Here is a 23856-nt window from a genome sequence, read left to right as displayed (position 1 = left end):
AGCTATATAATCTAATATAATCTAACTATGAAAATATTTACTAGATATAGAAACTAACAGTCTATAGAAAATAAATATGAGCTGTATATGATAACACACATGCTATAGAAAAAAGTACGAAACTTTCTATGCAGTAGAAAGTCGAAACGAGATTATAAGCTAGCCTTAAGAGCAAACAATTAGTGTAAAGACTCAATCTGCTAGTAATAATAATCAATGTAAAGACTCAATTAGTGTAAAGACTCAGTGTAGCATGCTAGCTATCTCTCAAAAAAAAAAAAAAAAATTTGTTGGGGGCCTAAATCACGAGCCTACATATTTAAACCTACTTATTATTACTAGGAGGTCAGGTCTTTACAGTTGGCATCAGAGACAAAAACCAGCCGAAAATGTGCGAGTTAAGTGTTATGTGGAACAAAGTGATACATCATAGATTTGGTGGCAGCTACCTCTTGAATCCACAAGAACCACCTCTACAACCTCATATTGCCTCGTAATTCGGGTCTATATTATTGTGATAGAGTTTGGACCTAACGAGAATATCAATGTCACGCTGCGACACCCACCTATTTGGTCGGATTCGGGCACGCCGACAGACCGCCCAACGGACAGAGTTTTTCCTGTACGTCCTAGGTGTCGCAATCAATACAATTTACGATGTTCCAACCAGGAACAGAAATCAAGCATAGATTGCATAAGGAAGTATCAAAAATATAAACAACTAAGTTATTACAAGCATTCACCAGCTTGCATTTTTACATCACAGTTTTTTTTGCATTCGACTTCCAAATCACAATCTAATTATTACAAATTTATTACAAGTTTGATACATTCTAGTTCTTTCCTTTTCCTATACCCCTAGGCTATGCCGATACGGGGTACTGCTATCTCTGGTCTCTGTGGTAGGGCGCTATCTATGAAGCTACGCCCTTGCCTCTCGCCGCCGCGCCGCTCACGTGTGAACCTGTAACACCCCAAAACAACGTGGGGTGAGAACCAACTCTATAGTTCCCAGTAGATACGGCCACCCAAGGGAGGAGCTCGACCAACAGGTCCAAGGGAGGCAAATACAAGTTAGTCCAATAAACAGATAGATATATATATTATAAACCTGCAACTAACTTTACCTTATTTTGCCTCACAACCGCAATAATGCCATGCTATATGCAACATGAATATATATGCAACAACTAGTAGAATTATTGATTCTACATTCAATCTTGCTAGCTTTAGTTCATGTCATCCAACTCTAAGGTTTCTACTACCTTAGGTTCACAACTCAAGTCCCACTTGCCTCTAAAGTCTCCAAGACCTTAGATTTATTACATTTACCACTAGCCCTCAAGGTTCTATCTACCTTATTCCAGCTAGCCACCCAACTCGGCCTCGACCGTACTCTGCCCGGCTCGAGGTGAAGGACCCTGTCACATACACCTCAGCTTGCAAACCAAGAACCACATCCCCCAACGGTCCGCCCAAAGGTCCGTGCACCGTGGTCAGGGATCCGCCAGTGGGAGAGGAACATGCCGCGTACACCCATAGCCAAAATTCCCGATAGGGAGAGAGGAACATGTCGCATACACCCTAGCGCTCTTTGTTCTTGCGCAATCACAATCCTCAAAGTTCTTCCGGTGGGAGAGGAACATGCCACATACACCCGCGGTCCAAGAACTATTGAGTTCACAAGTCTCGGGATTCCGGAGTCCACTTCACATAACTCAAGAGTTGGTCTCAAACCCTATATTATCGACCTAACCAGGTCCAATGCACTTTCCACCCTAGGTCCAACTGACTCTAGGTTTAATACCTCAATCACATAACCTAGGTTTACTTTAATTCTTGGTCCAGTTCACAACCTATGTTCACGACACTAGGTTAATGCCTCACACCTAGGTTTAGATAACTCTAGGTTCATTCTCAACCTATGTTCTTTAACACTAGGTTAGATGCCACTCATATTCACCCTAGGTTCAACAACACTAGGTTCATACCCGACCTATGTTTATCAACACTAGGTTCGATGTCATCTTTGTCCGACCTATGTTTATTAACACTAGGTTAATGCCACTCGATCTACTTGACATCCTATTTGTCATATCGAGTATTCTACAGTTCACATACATATATTTAGCATCAACTACATGCATCATCTAACATTTATGTCATTGACATGCATTCTTTACATTATGCTTACTATGTTATCATGCCTCTCCTAGCATCATATAACCATGCATCCATGTAATTAGCTAGCATATATTCTACAAGCATATAAACATTTGGATGCATCTATCCACTAGCATATATTTACATAATGCTAACATGCCCATATGCACATACATATGCATCAACAAGAATTTATATTCCACTTTGACATACGGGGCGACCTAGTCGCTTCGGTAAGCACAACCCACCTTAACTTACTCTCTGATTGGTCGTAGTCACTTGCAATCGGCCGCCCGCGGTGCCCACAGCTCGGCTCGACCCAACTCATGCGCGGCCACTGAACGACCTCCGATCCGCGATTCGGAAATTAAAGGTCTTCGGTTTCTTGCTACGATACTCGAAATCCGATCCCGCGATTTATGGATGCCTCCTCGGCCCTCCAGGCGGAAACGAAGCTAATTCCTCCGTTTCTTCAATATCTTCGAGTAGACTCGATGAATGCTTAAACCGAGTGCACAAACGCGTTCGGGGACCTAGCAATTAGGTTTACGGAGGGTCAATTGAGATCAAATCCTCATATTTCCAAAAACCCCAAAATTGGAGTCCTAGGTTTGCACCTATAGCAAACCACTCCATCCAACCCTAGATTCTAGCTTAAAGTATCCACTAATCATGCTAGGGTTCCATTTGACCCATTTCTAAAGCTAGAAATCCGATACCCTAGGCTCTACCATTGTTAGGGTTTAGTAGCTTACCTTCTGGCTAGCTCCAATGGAAAGGAGAGGAAGAGGAAGATGCTCCAAGCCTTTTTCTAGCTTGCTCTCCTCCTTCTTCTTCTTCTCTTTTCTTTCTTCTCCTTCTCTTTTCTTTCTTCTCTTCCTTGAGAGAAAGAGGGAGAGCTGAGGGAGAGAGAGTGAGGGGTAAGAATGAGAGAGAGGAGAGGGCTCAGCCCCTCTATACCCCTCAACTTATTGCACTTGCATATTTTCATAAAAGCCCCTCCACTTTACTGCTCTCCACCCAACCTGCCTGGGCATTTTTCGCGCGGAGGGACCGGTCCCTCAACGGGAGGATCAGTCCCCGAGAGTAATCCCCTGCAACACGCGTACGGGAACCGGTCCCTGCCCGAGAGATCGGTCCCTGGGAGACCGGTCCTCCCGATGAAGGACCAGTCCCCGAGAGCCTTCTGCCTGGTTGCGCTTACGGGAACCGGTCCCTCTGGCCAGGGGACCGGTTGCATCGGCTGTCCACCGCAACCTGAGCTACGGGGACCGGTCCTTTCCTGCTAGGGACCGGTCCCCGAGAGCAACTCAGCGCAGACCCCTTCTCTGCCAACATTCTTGCTTACGGGAACCAGTCCCCACCGCCAGAGGCCGGTCCCCGAGAGCAGAATCTGCCAAGTGCTGATCTTGCACTATTCGCTCTCGTGGACTCGATTTCCAAAGCACTTTTTGTGTTTTGGACATCTCTAGCTTCTTCGAAGCCTACTCGCTCGACATCTCTAGCTTCTTCGAAGCCTACTCGCACTTTTTGTGTTTTGGACATCTCTAGCTTCTTCGAAGCCTACTCGCTCGACAATTAGTCGATCCTGAACGAAGTATAACTCTCGGACTTCGAGAATTCATTTCCTTACAATCAAGGTCTAAATGGGTGGAGTTTATAATGTTTCAATAGTCTCACCTCGGATGAAAAAAGATTTTGATTGGGAATATAAGAGGCTATACATCTAAATAATAATAACTGAGCTTAAACATTTTAGGCCGGTGATGTAGGGTCGTTACATTCAGAATCTCTGATTCCGCCGCAGAGAGTTGTTAAGATATTCAAAATGTTTTTTTGCTTCTTGATGTAAATAACATTTATACTCTTGAAAAAAGACCAAAAAAGGTTGTCAAGTAAGGTAGTTGCTTAACTATCAGGCAAAGTTGTACAACTTCTAGACAGGAGTTTCTCCTGAAAAAATGGATTTCGTTTTTTTTTTTTTTTTTTTTTTCTATTCTGTTTCTCAACCGTCAAGCACTTATATACATCTGATCGTCCCTGCTAGGCCATGTTGAAGTAAAAAATTTTTAAGACACACACCCTAAAAACTTTCATGTGATCAACAAGTTTTATGAGAATTTCATGATGGGGCGTCTCAAAATGCTTGGAACTATCAAATTTGAGAATTTGATGGAACTCAAATTACCTTTTCTCAACACCATTGTTCGAAATCTATTTCATATTTCTTATTGAAAATTAAAAATTGATCTTAGGAAGATTTGCATGTATGTCACAAACACAACCAACTTCCAAAGGTTTAAAATCGGATATCTCATGAATGCATGCAATTAAGATTTGTTACCAAAACATGAAAAGCAAAAGCAAAGTGGACTGATCCTAATCAATTACTCTCCAGAAACTAAAGATATACAGAATTAAGTTCAATCTCCTTTCATTCCAAGGCAAGAGCTTAACTCAATTTTTGTTTTCGATCAGATTTCCAAATGAAGTGCATTCACATTCATGGAAATTTTATTAACAGAAGGATGTATACCAGATACACACAAACACTTTTTAAAACAAACAAAGTTATATCTCTCTTGCAAATTATTAAATATGTAGGAGTAGACGGCCTCAGAAACCGTTTGTCCCCATTTGGCATAAGATTCACTCTGGCAGAATTTTACTATTTGTTCGGCCCACCTTTCGAAGCAACTTCTTTGTTCCAGTAAGCAGCAATCAAACATTTAGCAAACAATGATCAGTGCTTTTGTTTTGACAAGAATTTGTTAACCAAAAAAAAAAAAGAAAAAGTTGGGCCCCAACTCAGCTACAACATCAAGCTGATAGTGCTCTTTTTAAAACTACTTAAACAACACTTCTGCAAGAGCACCACTTATACCCAAATATGCTCTAGATAAGTACTCTAGCCAAAGGTAACCTAAAGAGACCTCAATCACTACTTTCTACCCAAACATGCTCTAGATAAGTACTCTAGCCAAGATAACCTAAGGAGACCTCCATCACTACTTTCAGTATGCAAACTACGCAAACAAAAAAAAAAAGTACAACTTGGAGTTCATAGACCAATTTTCCCTTAAATCAGTTACAAGCGAATGAGAGTAACCATGACCATCAAATGCACTTCCAATGACCAAAAAAAAAAAAATTGTAGTGCGTATAATGCAACACAAAAGAATTACCGACGGAGCACAATAAGAGAAATTTTTCATTCTTAGCAGAGAAAAGTTATATGCACAAGGTGCTACATAAACTTGTAGGTATAGCATGAAAATGATCATTAATTTTTACATCATCTGATATGCCAGAGGCAATTTACTCTTGCCCCGTATTAACATCAACAACCCAACATTATTCTGCAATTTTGGTGATTGCACAATATGCATTTAACCCCTTAAAACAGGAAAATAAATCATCATTATTTACGGCAATTTACTATTGTAGTAAATCTGATCTTCAATGTATGATCACCACAAACCTTCTCTTTGATATTGGCTCAGTGTGTTTTTACCAGCTTTGCTCTCCAACCTGTCCACATAATCCATTTTACCTCGCCCGCCTTTAAATCTGCGAGCCTCTTTTTCAAGTCTAGCCCTTTTTTCTTCCTTTCTTCTTCGGAAGAGATTCTCCGCGGTACCTCCAGGGTTCCGGTCTCCACATTTTCAAGTATCTTTTGGACCATGTCTACCACCTCGCTCATCTTGGGCCGAGACCTCGGATGCCGCACCAAGCACCGGTTCGCCACAAAAGCGAGCTTGGTCACAGATTTTACAGAGCAGTTTCCTTCGATTCTTGGATCGATAATTGAGGGGAATTTTTTCACGTCAGATACAAATGGCTTCACCCATTCCAAGAGGTTTTGCTCACCCCTTGGCCGGTTCCTGTCCATGGGGCGGCGGCCAGTGATGAGTTCGTAGAGAACCACACCGTAGCTCCAAATGTCGCTCTTGGTGGTGAGCCGCCCAGTGTGGATGTATTCAGGAGCTGCATATCCGATGGTTCCTACTACCTGTTTGGATTTATTTTCATAATATCATAAAGAAGGGAGGAGAATAGTGCCTAGTATTCAAGAAGTCGCAGAAATATTAAGCTATACATGATTCTCAAAAAAAAAAAAAAAAGAAGTATACAATATATCTTAAGAGGATATCATCGTAATTGAATATGCATAAACATGCCACAAAGAGTTTGGTCATCGCATTATATCGAGGAAGATGCACTTAAACATACTTGTCAAAAGTACACTAGCAAGGTCGGAAATTCTTTCCACCATGTAGCAGGACAAAAATACTGTTAAGGAGACATTGATGATAATTGGATGTATCAAGATCTAGTAAAACATGTATTTTTATAACACATTATGAACTAAATATAATGAATAAATGATATATGTGTTTAGTATATTATGATCTATATACTATGCATAAAGCATGACTTTTTATTTTTGTACAAAAAAAAACAAGAAAGTTTTCAAAATCACAAAAAAAATTTCTGCTTCGTCTAAATGTAGAATGGGAATAATAAATCAAAATGATGGATTATCAATATGTACTAATATGCCATTTTCTTTTTGTAAAATAAGGATCAATTTGAAGCACATGTCAATAGAAAGGTAATCTGTGACTATATCTTAACTACGCATCCCACCGAAGTGGAGATTTAATGCCATAATGAAAGAATATCCCGTTTATACTATCATAATCTTCAAATATGCAATATAAAATTATTATGTTAAAGTTATAAATAATGTTGAAGAACACTTGCACCAGCAGAATAATCAACAAAATAGAGGAGATCTACATTTGTAGAGTTGCGCATACCGCCGTAGAAACATGGCTCGATTCTTCTGATGGTCCAAGTCTAGCCAACCCAAAGTCGGATAATTTTGCATTCCAATGCTCATCCAGAAGAATGTTGGACGTCTTCATGTCACGAAATATTATCTGTGAATACATGATATTTTCAATATCAGAAACCATTCAAAAGATCTAATCTACATAATTCAAGTAGCAAAATCCATTGTTCTTTCTTTTTGTACAGTGACAAAGTTTACATATGTCGTGCTCTTATACAACACTCAAATTTGAACCCTTAAACTATATGAAGTAGACAGTTGCGATTAAATTGTGCAAAAGATGTGACGAGCTGTGGTTGATACCGGTACCGGTCACTCAGTACCAATGTGAGGAGATTTTGGCCAAGTGCAAAGTCATCGAGTGGGGGTAAATTTGTAAATTCACGTTCCAAATACCTTGAGGCTAGATCTCTTCTTTCTTCGTACCAACAGCATCATTCTCACCCATTTTATTTTGGTTCTCAATTTTTTTAAAATAGGCAAAAACGTACAGAACTTACCTAAACTATGGACCATTTTGAAATGGCTACCCAACCTTTCAAAATTTTAATTTTACTATCCAACCTTTCAATTTGTCTGATTTGAATCAGTCAACGACACTTTGACTTTAAAATTTAAGCTAGTTATTTAAAGTCAGAATGTCGTTGAGTGACTAAAATCAAAATTTTGAAAGGTTGCATAGCTTTTCCAAAATGGTTCATAATTCATGTTAAGTTCTGTATGTTTTTACCTTGGAAATAAGCATTTGAGACATCTTTTTTCTTTTTTTTGGTGCTCCTATGTTTTTCGAGAGAGAGATCATCCCCTTCCTTTTGATGTTGTGGTGTTACGACATCGATTTTGGAGCATTGACAGCATTGATGGCAGCAAAGGCCTCATGCAGGAATTGCTGAGGAATCATCAACTACAGCACAGCCACATAACTGTTACATCAGCAACACGTCACTATCCGTCAACTAATTTAGATCGCAAGATTTGATTACAATAATCCAGAAAGTTTGAATTAAAAATTGTAACAAATTAAAGTTGGATGATCAAAGTGTCACGCACCTCATAATTTGAGAAGCATGTGTAAAGCTAAAGTTCATTTAGAAAGAGTATAATTTTTCCTTATTTCCACTTTATGTACACGAGTGGTCTATAATTGTGATAATTTTCAACAGAGTTATCAATAAACTTTCGATGGTGGTTCATAACTACAGGCGCAGTAGATTGCTCCAATCAAGTTGGTTTTGACACAGAATAACCTCATATATAATAACACCTGCATGGATTAATTATTCCATTTTTTATGGAATAACCCGTTAATTTTATTCTACTCAAACCATCGAATAGGATTTATCCCTGGGGTTTAGCAGAGGCAGGGCAAAAGTTGTCAGGGGTTATGATGCCTCGAAACTGCTGCCGTTTTGATTTGGCCATCTCACTAACCTGATCTAATCTAATATCTGATTACTTGGTTCATTGTGATGCTGGCTATTTGCTCTAAGTTGTATGACCCAATTTCATTGGTGTTCCTATGTTGCATAAGGGATGAAGTCGCACAAATTGTGGGTTGTCTAATACTTTGGATTAAATTTTAAGTCAAAACCTGTAGAATCTGTGAAGTTCTTTCCCTAAAACAGTCATATGCTTTGACTATGAAATGAAGTCACGGAAATTGTGGGTTGTCTAATACTTTGGATGAAAGTTAAGTCAAAACCTGTATAATTTGTGAAGTTCTTTTCCTAAAACAGTCGTGCTTTGACTATGTAAATTTTAAGTCGCACAAAATGTACATTTGCTGGCAACCGTATGCTACTTAGTTTATGAGATATGCCTATAAAATTATTTACTTTGAACTATATGGAATTAATGGCAGCATAATATAGAGATATTTTAAGTCACACAAAATGTAGATTTGCTAGCAGCGTATGCTACTTGGTTTATGGGATAAGCCTATAAAATTATTTACTTTGAACTATGTTGTTAATGGTAGCATATCTTAGTTTATTGTTATTGCTTCTATTATGGCATAATAAAGATATCATTATTGTAAAATTTATTTATTATCACGACAATTAGTTACGGTTCTATTGTACTTCTAATAATATATTTTTTTTTTTAATCATAATGTCTCGATATTTAATTATTCAATTAAACAATATACATTTTTACTTTTATTATGTATTGTATATATATTAAACAAAGATATAAATTTGAAACATACATGAGGGCAAACTTGGCATTTTGGAATATTGCACTCTACTTTTCCCACTATTCTTCTCTTATTTCAAGAAAATTACAAACATCATTTTGTTTATTTCGGGGAATACGCTAGAACCTTGTCAAACAACAAAAATACTTTCATTTCTCCCTATACCCTCTCATAGGCAATAATTACTAAAGACTCTCCCAGGGCAATAATTACTGAAGACCCTCTGTGATACCCCTAGGATTTGGAACAATCCTATATATAAGATATAATAGGGCTAAACCTTTTAATCCGGCTATAGCATTTTGGACGGTGGCTAGGCCCAAGAGGTTAAGAGGGTTAAGCGCGCTGGGACTAGAGTAGTTTTAGAATGGGTGACTCTCGGAAGCAGGACGTCACAGTTGGTATCAAAGCCAATCACCAATAGAAAGAATGAGATGAGTCTCAGTTGAGCCAGGGTCATATAGCGGGCAAAGCGCAGCTTCCCGGCTGACGACCATTGTGGGTGGACTGCGGCTCCCCACAAGGTCGAGTAAGATTAGTAAGAGTCTCATATTGCTTGGTGCTTTTTAGTTTCTTAACTCGACTATAGCATTTTAAGCAGTGATTAGGACCAAGAGGTTAAGAGGGTTAAGCGTGCTAGAAGTAGAGTAGTTCTAGGATGGGTACTCCCTAGGAAGTGGAGCATCACAGTTGGTATCAGAGCCAATCACCAGTCGGAAGTGTGAAATAAGTCTCGGCTGAGCTAGGATCATACAACGGGTAGAGCACGGGTTCCTGACTAACGATCATTGTGGGTGAAGTGCAACTCCCCACAAGGTCACTAAGGCTAGCGAGACGAGTCTCACATCGCCTGATACTTGTAAGTGTGCTCGAGTCTAACGAGAACGTCAGAGCTTAAGAGAGGAGGAATGTGACACTCCAGGATTTATAAGTCCTATATGTGAGATATAATATAGCTAAACCTTTTAACCCGGCTATAGCATTTTGAGCAGTAGCTAGGCCTAAGAGGTTAAGAGGGTTAAACGTGCTAGGGCCAGAGTAGTTCTAGGATAGGTGATTCCCTGGGAAGTAGCGCGTCACACTATCATGCCCCAGGACCCTTTTTGTAAACCCTTTTAGAAAAAAGGTACAATTTTGAAATAGAGCGAGCAAAAAAATGCCTATTTTTTTAAACACAATTTTGCTCACAGGACGGACAGATCCGCCACAAACACAGATTCCTATTACCCCTCTTAACCCTCTTATATAATAGAGCTAAACTTCTTAGCCCGGCCATAGCATTTTGGGCGATGACTGCAGGACGTCACAGTTGGTTTCAGTCCAATCAATAGCCAAAAATGTGACATGAGTCTCAGTTGAGCTAGGGTTATACAACGGGTAGAGCATGGCTCCCCTGCTGATGATCGTTGTGAGTGGAGCGCGGCTCCCCACAAGGTCGGCTAAAGACTAGCGAGATAAGTCTCACATTGCTTGGTGTTTGTGAATATGCTCGAGCCTAATAGGGACGTCAAGGCTCAAAAGGAGGATGATTGTGACATTTCCAAGAATTGAAATAGTCCTATATATGAGATATAATAGGACTAAACTTCTCAATCTTGCTATAGCATATTAAGCGGTGGTTAGACCCAAGAGGTTAAGAGGGTTAAGCATGCTAGAGTTAGAGTAATTTTAGGATGGGTGACCCTTTAGAAAGTTGAACGTCACACCCTCCCCTACCAGACAATGATTATTCCCTCCCTATATAGGCTCTTAGGCAATAATTACTCATGGAGGCCTTCTTTCTGTTGGAGAAAAACTCAAAATTTGAATTTGAATTTATTTTATTTGAACTTTAAATTTATTTGGTATTTATTTATTTATTGTTTTACTTATTTATTTATTTATTTAATTTATTTATTTTATTATGTTTCTTAATGAGAAAGAAACTAACGGGATATTTTTCCCGTTCCGTTCCGTTTCTTGCGCCAAAGGAATCTCATTCCGTTGCGCGGATTCCGCTTCTTTCTCGTAACGAGAAAGAACGGAATCCTCTTTCCTTTTATGCATTTTCTTTTCTTCTTGCTTATGACAGAGCAGGTAGAAAAGATATTAGATGAGTGGTTAATCTCTATCCATTGATTCTTTTATCTTTCATTTTTGAACATTCCCCTTATCCACTGGGTGTTGAAAGAATCTCCGTCAACTTCCTTCACGATCGTGCTCGCAGGGGGAGGAATTCCGGTCGTACCTTGGGGTGTTATTTCCGGTTAATTCCGCACGTAAGGACGAGAATACACCTTAGGGCAGTGCGTCGCACACTTCCAGATAAGATCAAATCTTTATTGGAATATTTGCGTCTATCTATAAGTTTGATTTATTTATTTTTATTACAAAATTAGTTAGATTTTAATCAAAATTAGATTTTCGTTGCAGTATTTGTTCCAACAATCTAAGGCGTAAATTCCTACCTGATTGTGATTAAATCTGACGGTACTAATCCATTAAAATATATATATATATATACATTGCATATAAATCTGTTTGACAACTTGCTTGTATGCTTGTCATTCAAATTTAAATAAATTGGGATTAGCATTTTTAAATTCTAATTGTATATTGTTTATTTGCAAATTATTACCTTCTCTTATTGTTTTTTTTTTATACCATACGGATCCAAAAGGGTGGAATTTTTGCAACAGTAAATGTAATTCTATTTGTGTACGATTTGAGTTTGCTACAGTAAAACCCTTTGGTGATTTAAAAAAAAAAAAACGGTTTTACTGTTTTGTTATAAGTTTTTTTTTTTTAAAAAAAAAAAACTACTTGTAAGGATTTTTTTTAAAAAAAAGGTTTTGCTACAATAAATTTTTTTTAAGATGTGCGGTTTTTTAAAGTTTAAGTTAATTTATATATATACTATTTTTCGCAGAAAAAAATACATATATATATATTTTACTGTTTTGATTAAAAAAAAAAAAACTGTAGCATTATTTGTTTTCAATAGAGACATTATACGGATATTTTATATATATATATATAATTATATATATATATATAATATATATATATATATAATAATGCTACGGTACATAGTACATACACCTAAAAAGATAAATAAGTGTTGCTACTGTAATTTTCTTATATATAGCCATAAGTAAAAGGTTTTTGTTACAGTTTTCCTGTGTACATGTTTTTGAGTTTTGCCTACAGTAAAATTTTTTGTTGAAAAAAAAAAGAAAAGAGGAAAGAAAAATTGCTATAGTATTTTCTTAAAAAAAAAAAAAAAAAAAACTATTTCAATTGGGATTTGAACCCACGATTGGCTAAAGTAGCATCTTCAACTACAACCCTACCAGACCACCACTCTTTACTTTCTACAGTAAAATTTTGCTACAGTAAAATTTTGTTTGAAAAAAAAGAAAAGAGGAAAGAAAATTGCTACAGTATTTTCTAAAAAAAAAAAAAAAAAAAAACTGTTTCAATTGGGATTTGAGCCACAATTGCTAAAGTAGCATCTTCAAACTACACCCACTAACCAGACACCATTTTACTTCTTATTTTTTTTACGTGATGCAGAGATTCTTAACTCTATTGCAGTATAAATTATTTCATTGCATATGTTATTGCTCGAAATTACTTAATTGAAATCAATTTTTTTAAAATTGTTTAGAGCATCTATTTGCTGTTGAATCAAACTCTATTCAACATGATTAAATTTCAATTTTAAATTTTAGTGTACGTCAACTTGTAGGGCGAGTCTGTTTTATCAGTTTGATAAATTTTGATATTATAATTACCCTCATGATTTAATTTTGTTTATCTTAGTGTTTAACTTGTAAATAAAATTGATAAATTCTAAAGTTAACATTTATGTTATATTGAGATAGAAATCTGTTAGATGGTTAATTTTCTATCATATTATTTATTTGAGTTTTGTCAAATTTGATCAGAATCTTGCAGATTACCAGATTGAAGGCCTAAAGAGGACTATGGTCCTGCTGTCATCGAGGGGGATGGGACCTTGCCCGTAAAGGGCCTTCCTGCAGTGGGAACCCAACCTTTGTGATAGGAGATCCCTTGAAGAAGGTTCAATGTGGTAAAAACAAGCTACCAGGTTGGCCAAAAAGCACTTTCTACACATTTTATAGAGGAGCTTTAGCTCCAATCCCATCCCTATGGTGAGTAGTGCTCTGTGCAGTGGATTAGGTTGAGCTGACAGCTCTTAATGGGATCCAAGGCGATGATTTTCGCGAGATGTGACTCTACACATATCCCTAGAGGAAACCACCTATATAAGAATATCCGTATGTGGCCGCGGCTATGTGATATGGGCTATCCATAGAAACTCTACGCATATCCCTGGAGAAAACCACCTATATAAGAATATCCGTATGTGGCCGCGACTATGTTGTAAGGAAGTGAATTCTCGAAATCCGAGAGTTGGACTTCGTCCAGGATCGACTAATTGTCGAGTGAGTAGGCTTCAGAGAAGCTAGAAATGTCCAAAACACAAAAAGTGCTTTGGAGTCGAGTCCGCGAGAGCAAAGATGCAAAAATATGCATTTGGCAGGTTCTGCTCTCGGGGACCGGTCCCTGGTGGTGGGGACCGGTTCCCGTAAGCAAGAATGCTGGCAGAGAAGGGGTTTGCGCCGAGTTGCTCTCGGGGACCGGTCCCTGGCAGGGAAGGACCGATCCCCGTAGCTGAGGTTGCGACGGACAGCCGATGCAACCCCTCGCCAGAGGGACCGGTTCCCGTAAGCGCAACCAGGTAGAAGGCTCTCGGGGACCGGTCCATCATTGGGAGGGCCGGTCCCTCCGCGCGAAAACTGCCCAGGCAGAGCAGTTTGAGAAATGAAAAGTTGAGGGGCTTGGCTGCAATTATGTCTTAGTTAGAGAGTATAGAGAGCAAAGGGCTCTCTCTCCCTCTCTCATTTCCCTCCCAACTCTCATCTCTCTCTCTCTCCCTCTCTCTTTCTAGAAAGAAAGAAAAGAGAAGAAAAGAAGGAGAAGAAGAAGAAGGAGAAAGAAAGGAGAAGAAGAAGGAGAGCAAGCTAGGGAAGGCTTGGAGCATTTTCTCCTCTTCCTCTCCTCTTTATTGGAGCTAACCTAAAGGTAAGCTCTTGAACCCTAATGGTAGAACTTAGGGTTTTTGGGTTTTTGGCTTTTGAGAGGAGGTCAAATCGACCTCTAGCACCATTAATGGTGGAATAGAGCTAGAAGCTAGGGTTCTATAGTGCTAATTGCAAGATGTGAACCCTAGGGCACCCAAATAGGGGTTTTTCGAAATACATGAGATTGATCTCATTTAGTAGCTTGTAAACCTAATTGATAGGTGCCTAAACGCGGGGGGAAGTCGGATTTTTGATTCGTCGAGCGGGTGAAAAGCTATCGGCGAAATATAGCCGATTGAGCACCGTTTTGGACCAAGGAGGCCGAGACATCGTTGTAACGTTCGTTGGGAAGCATTTCTAGAACCTTCATACCTCAAAAGGTGGGTGGTGTCATCCCGAAGCAATCGAATTCTCTATTATGTCTTAGAATAACATATAATCTCATCTCTTGCATGTTGCATTGTAGGATTGCATTGTAGTACCTTTTTCTTATGCTTCTAAATGTTAACCTAGTGTGCATGGAATACTTGGTGAAATGGATAGGTAAGGATTGGGTCGGAACGTAGATCCTATAGTGCTAAAGTGAAGAGATGAACTCGATGGTTATTTAGTGACATAGAGAGTGGCATCTAAATGTTTAAAGAATAGAACGAGTGGCATTATGTAATGTATTTGACACTAGAGGTTCATGAACTTAGGGATAGGTGGATTCCCTAGAAAATGACTCGTGAACAATGAACTTAGTAGTATAGCTAAGTAATTATGCATGAATGTCGGAATAGATGAGTTCCGAGAGAATGTTGGCCCTAGTTCGTAGGGTATCCTCACGTGGAGAGGATTGATCAAGCTCACGGTCTGTTATTCGGGATGGTAAAGCCATCCATATCCTCACATGGAGAGGATTGGTCGTCGAGTACTCCGAAGTGTCGGACGATTAGGATAGAATTGATGTCCGCAGACAGTCCCGGATTCGGGGGCACATAGAACCTCCTTACCCAATGGGATGGATATGTGAGGCGTAGGCAAACCCAAGGGTTTGCCACAGATTGGGTAATGAAAAGTTAATATTGTCATCGAACATTGCTTATCGAACATGGATCGAACTTGTTAGCATGATAGAAAACTTTTACTAATTGATGCATACATTCATTTTACATGATTATGGGCATAGTAGCATAGTTTTTCTATTATGTCTTTACAGCTTTGATATATATATATATATATATATATATATATATATATATATATATATATATATTACTTTTGCCCACTTGGACCTAGTGGAGAGATCGGCGGAGTCGACGGCCGAGCCCAGTGGGAACTATGGAAGATAGTTCTCACCCCACTTTATTTCCAGGGCTAGATACAGGTTTGCCGGGCGAGGACCACGGCAAGGGTATCGCGCCCGACAAGTGAGGATTATTGGTAGAGTAATAGCTTTCCTTTTGCATTAGCACACCTATGTATTTGAGAGAGATTTATGTAGGTGAGGACTTTGGAGAGCTATGTACTTGATGAGCATGTATTCATTTTGGGAAAGAAAATGTAATTGTATAAAGAATGCAAATGTGATGTAATAGTTAGTAGTTCTCTCTTTATTTCACTTGTGTATCTTGTGGATTACTTGCTCTTCGTTGTTGGCACTATTTGTGTCCTGTTGATCGTGTATGTACGAATTNTATATATATATATATATATATATATATATATATATATATATATATATATATATATATATATATATATCGTTGTTACTTGTGCCCACTTGGACCTAGTGGGGAGATCGGCAGAATCGGTGGCCCTATTGTGCCCACTTGGACCTAGTGGGGAGATCGGCAGAATCGGTGGCCCTACTGTGAACTATGGAAGATAATTCTCACCCCACTCTATTTCCAGGGCTAGGTACAGATTTGCTGGGCGAGGACCGCGGCAAGGGCATCGCGCCCGACCAGTGAGGATTTTTGGTAGAGTAGTAGCTTTCCTTTCGCATTAGCACACCTATGTATTTGAGAGAGTATCATGTAGGTGAGGATTTTGGAGAGCTATGTATTTGATGAAAATATGTATTCATTTTGAGGAAAAGAATGTAATTGTATACAAAATGCAAATGCGATGTAATAGGTAGTAAGTTCTCTCTTTATTTCACTTGTGTATCTTGTGGATTACTTGCTCTTTGTTGTTGGCACTGTTTGTGCCCCGTTAATTGTGTACTTATAGAATTTAATATCCTGGGTAAATTCTTGTACTCGATCTGTTGTTGAGCCTTGGGCGGACGGGAGAGGTGCTGTTCGTTCGGCGTCCGTTCGCCGCGCCCGAATCGTGCCAAATTGGTAGGGGTTTCGAGGCGGGGGCGTGACATATGTGATATAGGCTATCCATAGAAACTCTTATGAAAAATCAAAGTACTGTGCATGGTCATTAACGCACAGATCCACGACGGAGAATTCTATACTGTGTGTGTGGTGATTGAAGTCAGGGTCAAAGGAACGTAGTTCAAGACCTGGTTCACTCCGATTCTGTCTGATGGAAACTGCTTACACTAAGTGGGGTTAAGTCTCTTAAAGACACCTCACCCATTGCATAGTATAAACACCGAGTAATTTTTTTTTCTTTAATTTGTATTTTAAAATTTTGAGTTTTGTGGGGGATTGTTGGAGAAAAACTCAAAATTTGAATTTGAATTTATTTTATTTGAACTTTAAATTTATTTGGTATTTATTTATTTATTATTTTATTTATTTATTTATTTATTTATTTATTTATTTATTTTATTTATTTTATTATGTTTCTTAATGAGAAAGAAACTAACGGGATATTTTTACCGTTCCATTCCGTTTCTTGCGCCATAGGAATCTCATTCCGTTGCGCGGATTCCGCTTCTTTCTCGTAACGAGAAAGAACGTGCAATCCTCTTTCCTTTTATGCATTTTCTTTTCTTCTTGCTTATGACAGAGCAGGTAGAAAAGATATTAGATGATTGGTTAATCTCTATTCATTGATTCTTTTATCTTTCATTTTTGAACATTCCCCTTATCCACTGGGTGTTGAAATAATCTCCGTCAACCTCCTTCATGATCGTGCTCACAGGAGGAGGAATTCCGGTTGTACCTTGGGGTGTTATTTTCGGTTAATTCTGCATGTAAGGACGGGAATACGCCTTAGGGCAGTGCCTCGCACGCTTCCGGATAAGATCAAATCTTTATTGGAATATTTGCGTCTATCTGTAAGTTTGATTTATTTATTTTTATCACAAAATTAGTTAGATTTTAATCACAATCAGATTTTCATTGCGGTATTTGTTCCAACACTTTCTGTCTCTTTAGATTTCATCTTCTTGCTATCTATCTATCTATGAATGGACTCACAAAGCCCTCATGCTGCTGCACCATTCATCCCTGGGAAGCAACTCCACTCTGACACCGGCCACGCTATTGGAGAGGCATCACCAAGGTTGATCTCCTGGAGCTTGCAAGAGAGCATTTCAACGACCTTCGATTGGGTTTTCCTTATCCTCTGAGTCGCTGCCCTCTTCCGCTCGGCTCAAGCCGATCCAAACTGGGTCCTGACCTGACCCGGTCCACCGCCACCACCCCACTATCAGATCCTTACAGCTCCACTGATCCTCTCAAAGAAAAATCAAGCTCCATCCGAAGCTGGATCCAAGAGTTCTGGAGATCCAAGGCCCCTCCTTCGCCAGGTGCTCGCCTCGCAAGCTTTGTCAACTAGATCTCACCGCCTCGGTCGAAAACCCTTGAAGCGCCTCACCTCTATTGCCGGAGCAATGAGCTGCGACGAGTTGGCCCCGACGTGCTCTATGGCATCATCCTTCTCTAGATCATGCCTCAACAAGATGTCGTTGACACAGGGCGTCCCCCCTTCCCCTAGCAGCAGTAGCGGGGAAGAGATCGGTGTGATCCAACCTCGCAATCATAATCGTAAACAGTGGATAAGAAATTTATTTATATTCCATTTATTTATTATTATTATCATCACCAGTGATGCAGCATAGAATGAGCATACCAGAGTAGAAAGAAAACAATCCATTCGTTTTATCTGCTATAGGATGAAATAGGTGATGAAGAGAATCAATAATAAAATATTTTTGAAAGAAAGAAATTTTTATTCAAGTGCCAATCTTTTTTTTTTTGTCCTATGAATTACATGTATATATTTGTGATCCACAGACCTCCTTGCCAATTAGACTAATTTGTAAAATGGTGTAGAATGGTTTTTTTTTTCTATTACAAAAATTCATTAGAAAATTAATATCTTTTCATAATTTCACTTCGTTTTTTTGTTTATACAGTTTGCGGCAAAATGTCTGAGAAGGGGCTCCACAATATTATTCTATTTTTTTCTTTTATTATCTAATCATACTACAATAGTGTAGGGCTACTATGCTTCCGGAAGTATAAAGGAGTTGGTGCTTCCGACTTTTTGGCCCTTAGATCAAAAAATTGTAGGGTTGGAATGATAGTGGTCTCCCTAAGGTATAGTGATCCCCTTATGGGAATAATATTAATCCAATAGCTAGAAATGGTCAAAGAGTTGATCTAAAGGTTAAAAAATTGGAAGCACCACATAAGTGATGCTTCCAGAAGCACCATAGTCGGACTCTACTATAATATATATATTTGATTCAAACAATTAATATTTTCTAAGATTACAAATATCTAATTGGTGGGTATTTTTATGGAAGGGGTTCATGGCGGATAAAAGCTGAACTACCTGATGCTTATCCTTGCAAGTTCCCATCTATTGGCTTTGTGAACAAAATTTATTACCCAAATGAAGGTAAAGGAGAGTCTTGTTAAACTTCTTGTTTTTTAATTAATTTAATTTCATGTTGTCATAGTTTAGTATTGATCCCTTGCATCCTTTCGGTTGTAATATTCAACTATCATTTATTGATTTTTTTATTTTTGCTGATTGCCAATTGTCTCTACCAATTTTACCAGAATGGAATGGACAATGTTACGATTAACTTATTTCTACTTTGTGGTGTTTACTTAAGTAGTTTATCTACTTTAGTAGTATAAGTGATACCTTAGATGAATGATGATTAGTAATTTGATGAGAAATATAACTCTTTGCCTTTTACTTTATAATTTCTTCAAAACTTTTTAACCATTATGAAAACAGGCAATTAGGCAATCAACAAGTCATCTTCCTTATGTAATATTAGTTTTGCTTCTTATTTAGAATTTTAAATTGCATATTGTTAGAAATGATGCGCCTCTATGAGTTTTAATATATTGTCAAAATAGATAGCAACAATAAATGATTTCCTATGTTAACTTTTGTTATGGTGGCCACTGTAACATGGTTGAGTGTTTTAATTGGCTGAAAAATAAATGATTCAAGTAATTATGATAATTGATTACTAATGCATTATTTATGCAAAATTTTTTGTGCAATATGACTACTGACTTTTACAGCTCAAAGTGTTGTTTTTGGTTTTTTCTTTCCCTGAGCATAAACTCTTGATATTGAATTGGTAGGTGCTACGATACTGAGAAGAACAATGTTGACCTTTTTGGTTGAATGGAACATATATTAGATTTCATATAATGTACATAAAGGCACTCTAAGCGTCATTTTGGTTTTTTTTTTTTGGTTATAAATTCTTCAATTTTAAATTCTTGACAATAATATATTAATTAACTGAAATAGTGTTTACCCACAGCGAAGCTCGGGCCCTACACTAGTGCACAAGAAGTTGGAATGATGCATAGAACATGGTTAAAAAGTATTCAAGACGACCCGACACATCAATCTACTGTAAGCCACGGAAGCAAACTAATATAGAGCAAAGTTAGAAATATGTGAGGTCTGACTTGCATACTAGACAAGCCAAAACCAGCACAGATTTCTGGGCTGATTAATTGGGTGACAATCACAAGATTTAGTTGACGAATCTAACAAAAAACTGCTATTTAGGAAATTCCTGTCCTTTTTGAAATTCTTTTTTTTTTTTTGGTTATGCGATGCCTGTGAGGATTTAAGTGGTTGGTTAACCAGAAGTCCAGACTTCAGATGAGAACTATTCTAACTATTTGGGAAGTATTTTAGTGACATAAGAGAATAGGAAACAAGTTCATGTATTATGTGCAATTTATGTATGAAATTGGGCAAATTTCTGTGGTTTTCTTAAAGTATTATCAACAACCAAGTGCATTTCGAGGAGATCAAATGACATCTATCGCTGCTGACTCTTCCACAATAAATTTTGCTTCATGTTGACCAGAAAAACATGTATGGTCTGCAAATATTTGTATACTATGACTAAATACTTGTATTCTAATGAAGAAGAAAAGGAAAGAGGAAAACCTTAAATTCCGACTCTTCGTGCAGATACTTCAAGCCACGAGCAGCATCTAGAGCTATTCTTAGTCTCATGACCCAAGAAAGAGGTTTAGGAGATCTTGGTGATAAATGGTCATCTGCACTTCTGTTTGGCATAAATTCATACACAAGCAACAGTTGAGTCCCTCTTTCATCGTCTTCGGCACAGTAGCCGATTAGCTTAACAAGATTTGGATGCTGCACCACGCCAAGAACATTTACTTCTGTCAGCCATTCCTTGTGTCCCTGAAAGATGAAATAGCAGCATAAATGTATCAATAAATTAGCATAATAAAGAAAGTTAAATTGTAAATAATGGTCAACAAACTCAAAATACAAAGGTAATAAATCTGGATGAATAGCATTTACGTAGATACAATCAAGAAGTATCGACGGTATGATATGTAGGCATCAAATTCAAGGATTTGTTCCCAATATGAAAGATATTAGGAAAGCAGAACTAGTCATTAGGAACTTACCTGCAGCCCTTTACGCCCTAATTGTTTTACAGCAACATCAATTCTTTTGATCGGCTCCTCGAGGCTCTTAATCGCACCCCTATAAACACACCCAAATCCACCTTCTCCGAGCATCAATGAACGGCTAAAATTCCTCGTAGCATTCCTGAGCTCTTGAAAGGTAAAAATCCTGAGATTGTTCGGCCTTTGCCAGAAACTAGGGAAAGGGGACCTCCCAAAAGATTCAACACTAATATCTGATGTATTTAATGACAAGTCAGAGCCCGATCTCCTCACATCACGATCGGTCGAGGTTGTGCTGCTTGACCTAGCCGATGGGGACTTTTTTGCCCGAGGCTCTTCCTTTTCCCATGCCGAGAAGCGGAAGCACGGCATTCCCTTGTTATATGAATATCTTGATTCTATTCTGAAGATAGAGAGTACAAGTAATGTTTAGAGAGAAGTTGTTCAAGTTTTAACAGAATAAGCTTGTATATTCAGAACTCAACATGCCTTTTGCTAGAGCAGCGAAATCCAATTTTTCCTCTCATTCAAGTCTGATATAACAAATAACTAACATAGCATTTGGTACTAAATTTTCTTTGAAATAAAACTGGGCAAGCATCATAATAAAAGATCTCCCTGATAAAAACATGAAAATTTATGCATCATTTTACTCTCTTATTCCCTTGTAACTTTTATTCTTCAGATTAAAAATAGAAAGCAGCAAAATTGAATTTTTTGTCTCATTTAAATCCAACATACTGGAACTGTAATCATGATAATTATTCTTCAAAATTAAAACCCCCCATGCAACACATGCATCATCTCTACATTAACCATAACAAGACTAGAGAGAATCAAGTTGTGAATTTTGAAATTAAGTGTCATGCAATGAAAATTACTAACTTAAGCCAACAAAATAGGAGTGATTTTTCCACCCCCCCAAACCCCCAAAAAATAACAAAAATTAAAAATTTTATAAAAAAAATCCCAAGACCTACTGATCGAAGGAAGCCAAATCAATATGTGAAAACCCAAAATTGAACTCACTTGTTTCTGCAAAACCCATGATTCTTTGGCCAAGCTTTTGTCCTCCAAAAGTTGCATTGAAAACCCCGTAAAAGCACAACAAAAACATCATTTTGAGAGCAAACTCTTTTGGGCTTTACCCCATCACGCAAGTAAACATTTTTGCTACTCGAAAATTCCCCAATTCTCAACTAACCACAGCTCACCAACTCACAACTCCCAAGGACCATAAAAATCACTTTTTTTTTTCTTTCTTTTAAAAACAAAGCCCAACAATCCCGCTTTTTAATTTCAAACTTTCTTAGGCAGTTAACCAAACCCCAACAAATGAAAACAATAAACGGATGCCACTAAATCATTAAAATTATCGCTTTTTATATACTCTTCATGAATTAGAACTCACCTTGAGCAAGAAACCCAGATGATCCTCAGAGGAGCTGAGAATTGGGTCGCATGAGGATTGTAAGGAGAGTGAGTCAACGCCGCAGCTGAGTTATAGCTCAACCACTTTAAAAGATCCCTCAATCTCTACTTCCTCTCTCTCTCTCTCTCTCTCTCTCTCTCTCTCTCTNATATATAATAAAGGGAGTGGGGGGGAGGGGGGGGGAATAAGGGGGATTTGAGGGAGAAAGAGAGAGAAGGGTTGGGAAGGGAGAGAGAGAACGAGTAGAGAGAGAAGCAGGTGACATGTGAAAAAAAGAGCCGTTGAAAGCGAAATAAATTTCTCGGGATAAAAATAAATAAATAAAAGGTAAAATTGTATAAAGACCCCCTTAATCGTAGAGATTCTGAACTAGGCTCCTCAACTTCTAATTTTGGATTAACTGCATACAGCTGTCTGTAAACATATCGAATAGCAAGTATATTCCTACAAAGTTTAACTTTTCATATTTATCCCTAGAAAAGTTCTAACAGTTTCAAATATATTCCTACCGTTAGGACCTATTAGAAAAATATAGTTAACTATAAATAAAATACTTAATCATGATTAGTTAATAGATAAATTGATCTTTTTATCCCTCTTAGATTATTTGTGATGGTAGAAAGAAAAAAAATAACTGTTAGAAGGATATTTTTCCATAAAAGCTCTAACAATTGGGACTTTTGGAGGAACATATTTGTGATGGCAAAAATGTCATTTCACTTATCTTTTGTTAAAAAATAATTAGTGCTCTAATGATAACAAATCAGAGAGGCAAATATGAATATCACTAGATTTTTATAGTGATAAATATAAAAAGCTGAACTTTTACGGGAATATATTTGTTATTTAATATGTTTACAGGGAGCCGTGTGAAATTAACCCTCTAATTTTTCTTGTTTATTGATACTCCCTTCATCTTCTAACTTTTTTCTCTGAAATTTTATTGTTAATTAAGTCACAATTTTTGTGTTAAATTTTTTGGTTAATTAGATATTAATAATTAATTAATATAATTTTACTCTGTATAATATAACTTAAATAACAAAATTTGATAAAATTATCAATTAATCTAGTAAATTTACTTAATTCTAAAAAGAAATTTAGAATTAGAAGGACCATAATTATAAAAAATTATAATTCGGGAGGCTTTTCTAGGATCGACTAAAGTTGAGGGGGCTTTCCATACTCAAAACGGGAATAGGAAAAAGTCCACCTTTGGTTTATTTTACGAGATAAACTATAACCAAATTGGTCGGTTTTTTTTTTTAAAAAAAAAAAAGTCAAAGCCA

The 23856-nt window shown here is 37.7% G+C and overlaps 1 protein-coding gene and 1 long non-coding RNA gene across 3 annotated transcripts in view; one reads left to right on the top strand and one right to left on the bottom strand.

The window, feature by feature from the left end:
* The window catches only part of LOC109713999, a 52978-nt gene extending 32477 nt beyond the window's left edge, over nucleotides 1-20501 (top strand). Inside the window, exons 3-4 of the long non-coding RNA XR_002217232.1 lie at nucleotides 19008-19102; nucleotides 19995-20501. This is a non-coding gene — a long non-coding RNA (uncharacterized LOC109713999). The remainder of the gene's footprint in view (nucleotides 1-19007; nucleotides 19103-19994) is intronic.
* Nucleotides 5345-22706, bottom strand: LOC109713998 (probable serine/threonine-protein kinase PBL19). Of its 2 annotated transcripts, XM_020238349.1 has the most exons (6): nucleotides 22548-22665; nucleotides 22165-22231; nucleotides 21133-21538; nucleotides 20639-20899; nucleotides 6987-7109; nucleotides 5345-6175 (listed from the first exon to the last, which is right to left on the bottom strand). In XM_020238349.1, the coding sequence occupies exons 3-6, from the start codon at nucleotides 21505-21507 to the stop codon at nucleotides 5663-5665; spliced, it is 1272 nt and encodes a 423-aa protein (XP_020093938.1). In that variant the 5' UTR covers nucleotides 21508-21538; nucleotides 22165-22231; nucleotides 22548-22665; the 3' UTR covers nucleotides 5345-5662. The 2 variants fall into 2 exon arrangements, with proteins under 2 accessions (XP_020093938.1, XP_020093937.1); XM_020238348.1 differs by lacking the exon at nucleotides 22165-22231 and having other exon boundaries at nucleotides 22547-22706.

This window comes from Ananas comosus, linkage group 8 (assembly GCF_001540865.1).
Source record: "Ananas comosus cultivar F153 linkage group 8, ASM154086v1, whole genome shotgun sequence".
NCBI lineage: Eukaryota > Viridiplantae > Streptophyta > Magnoliopsida > Poales > Bromeliaceae > Ananas > Ananas comosus.
This window is presented reverse-complemented; position numbering and strand designations above follow the sequence as displayed.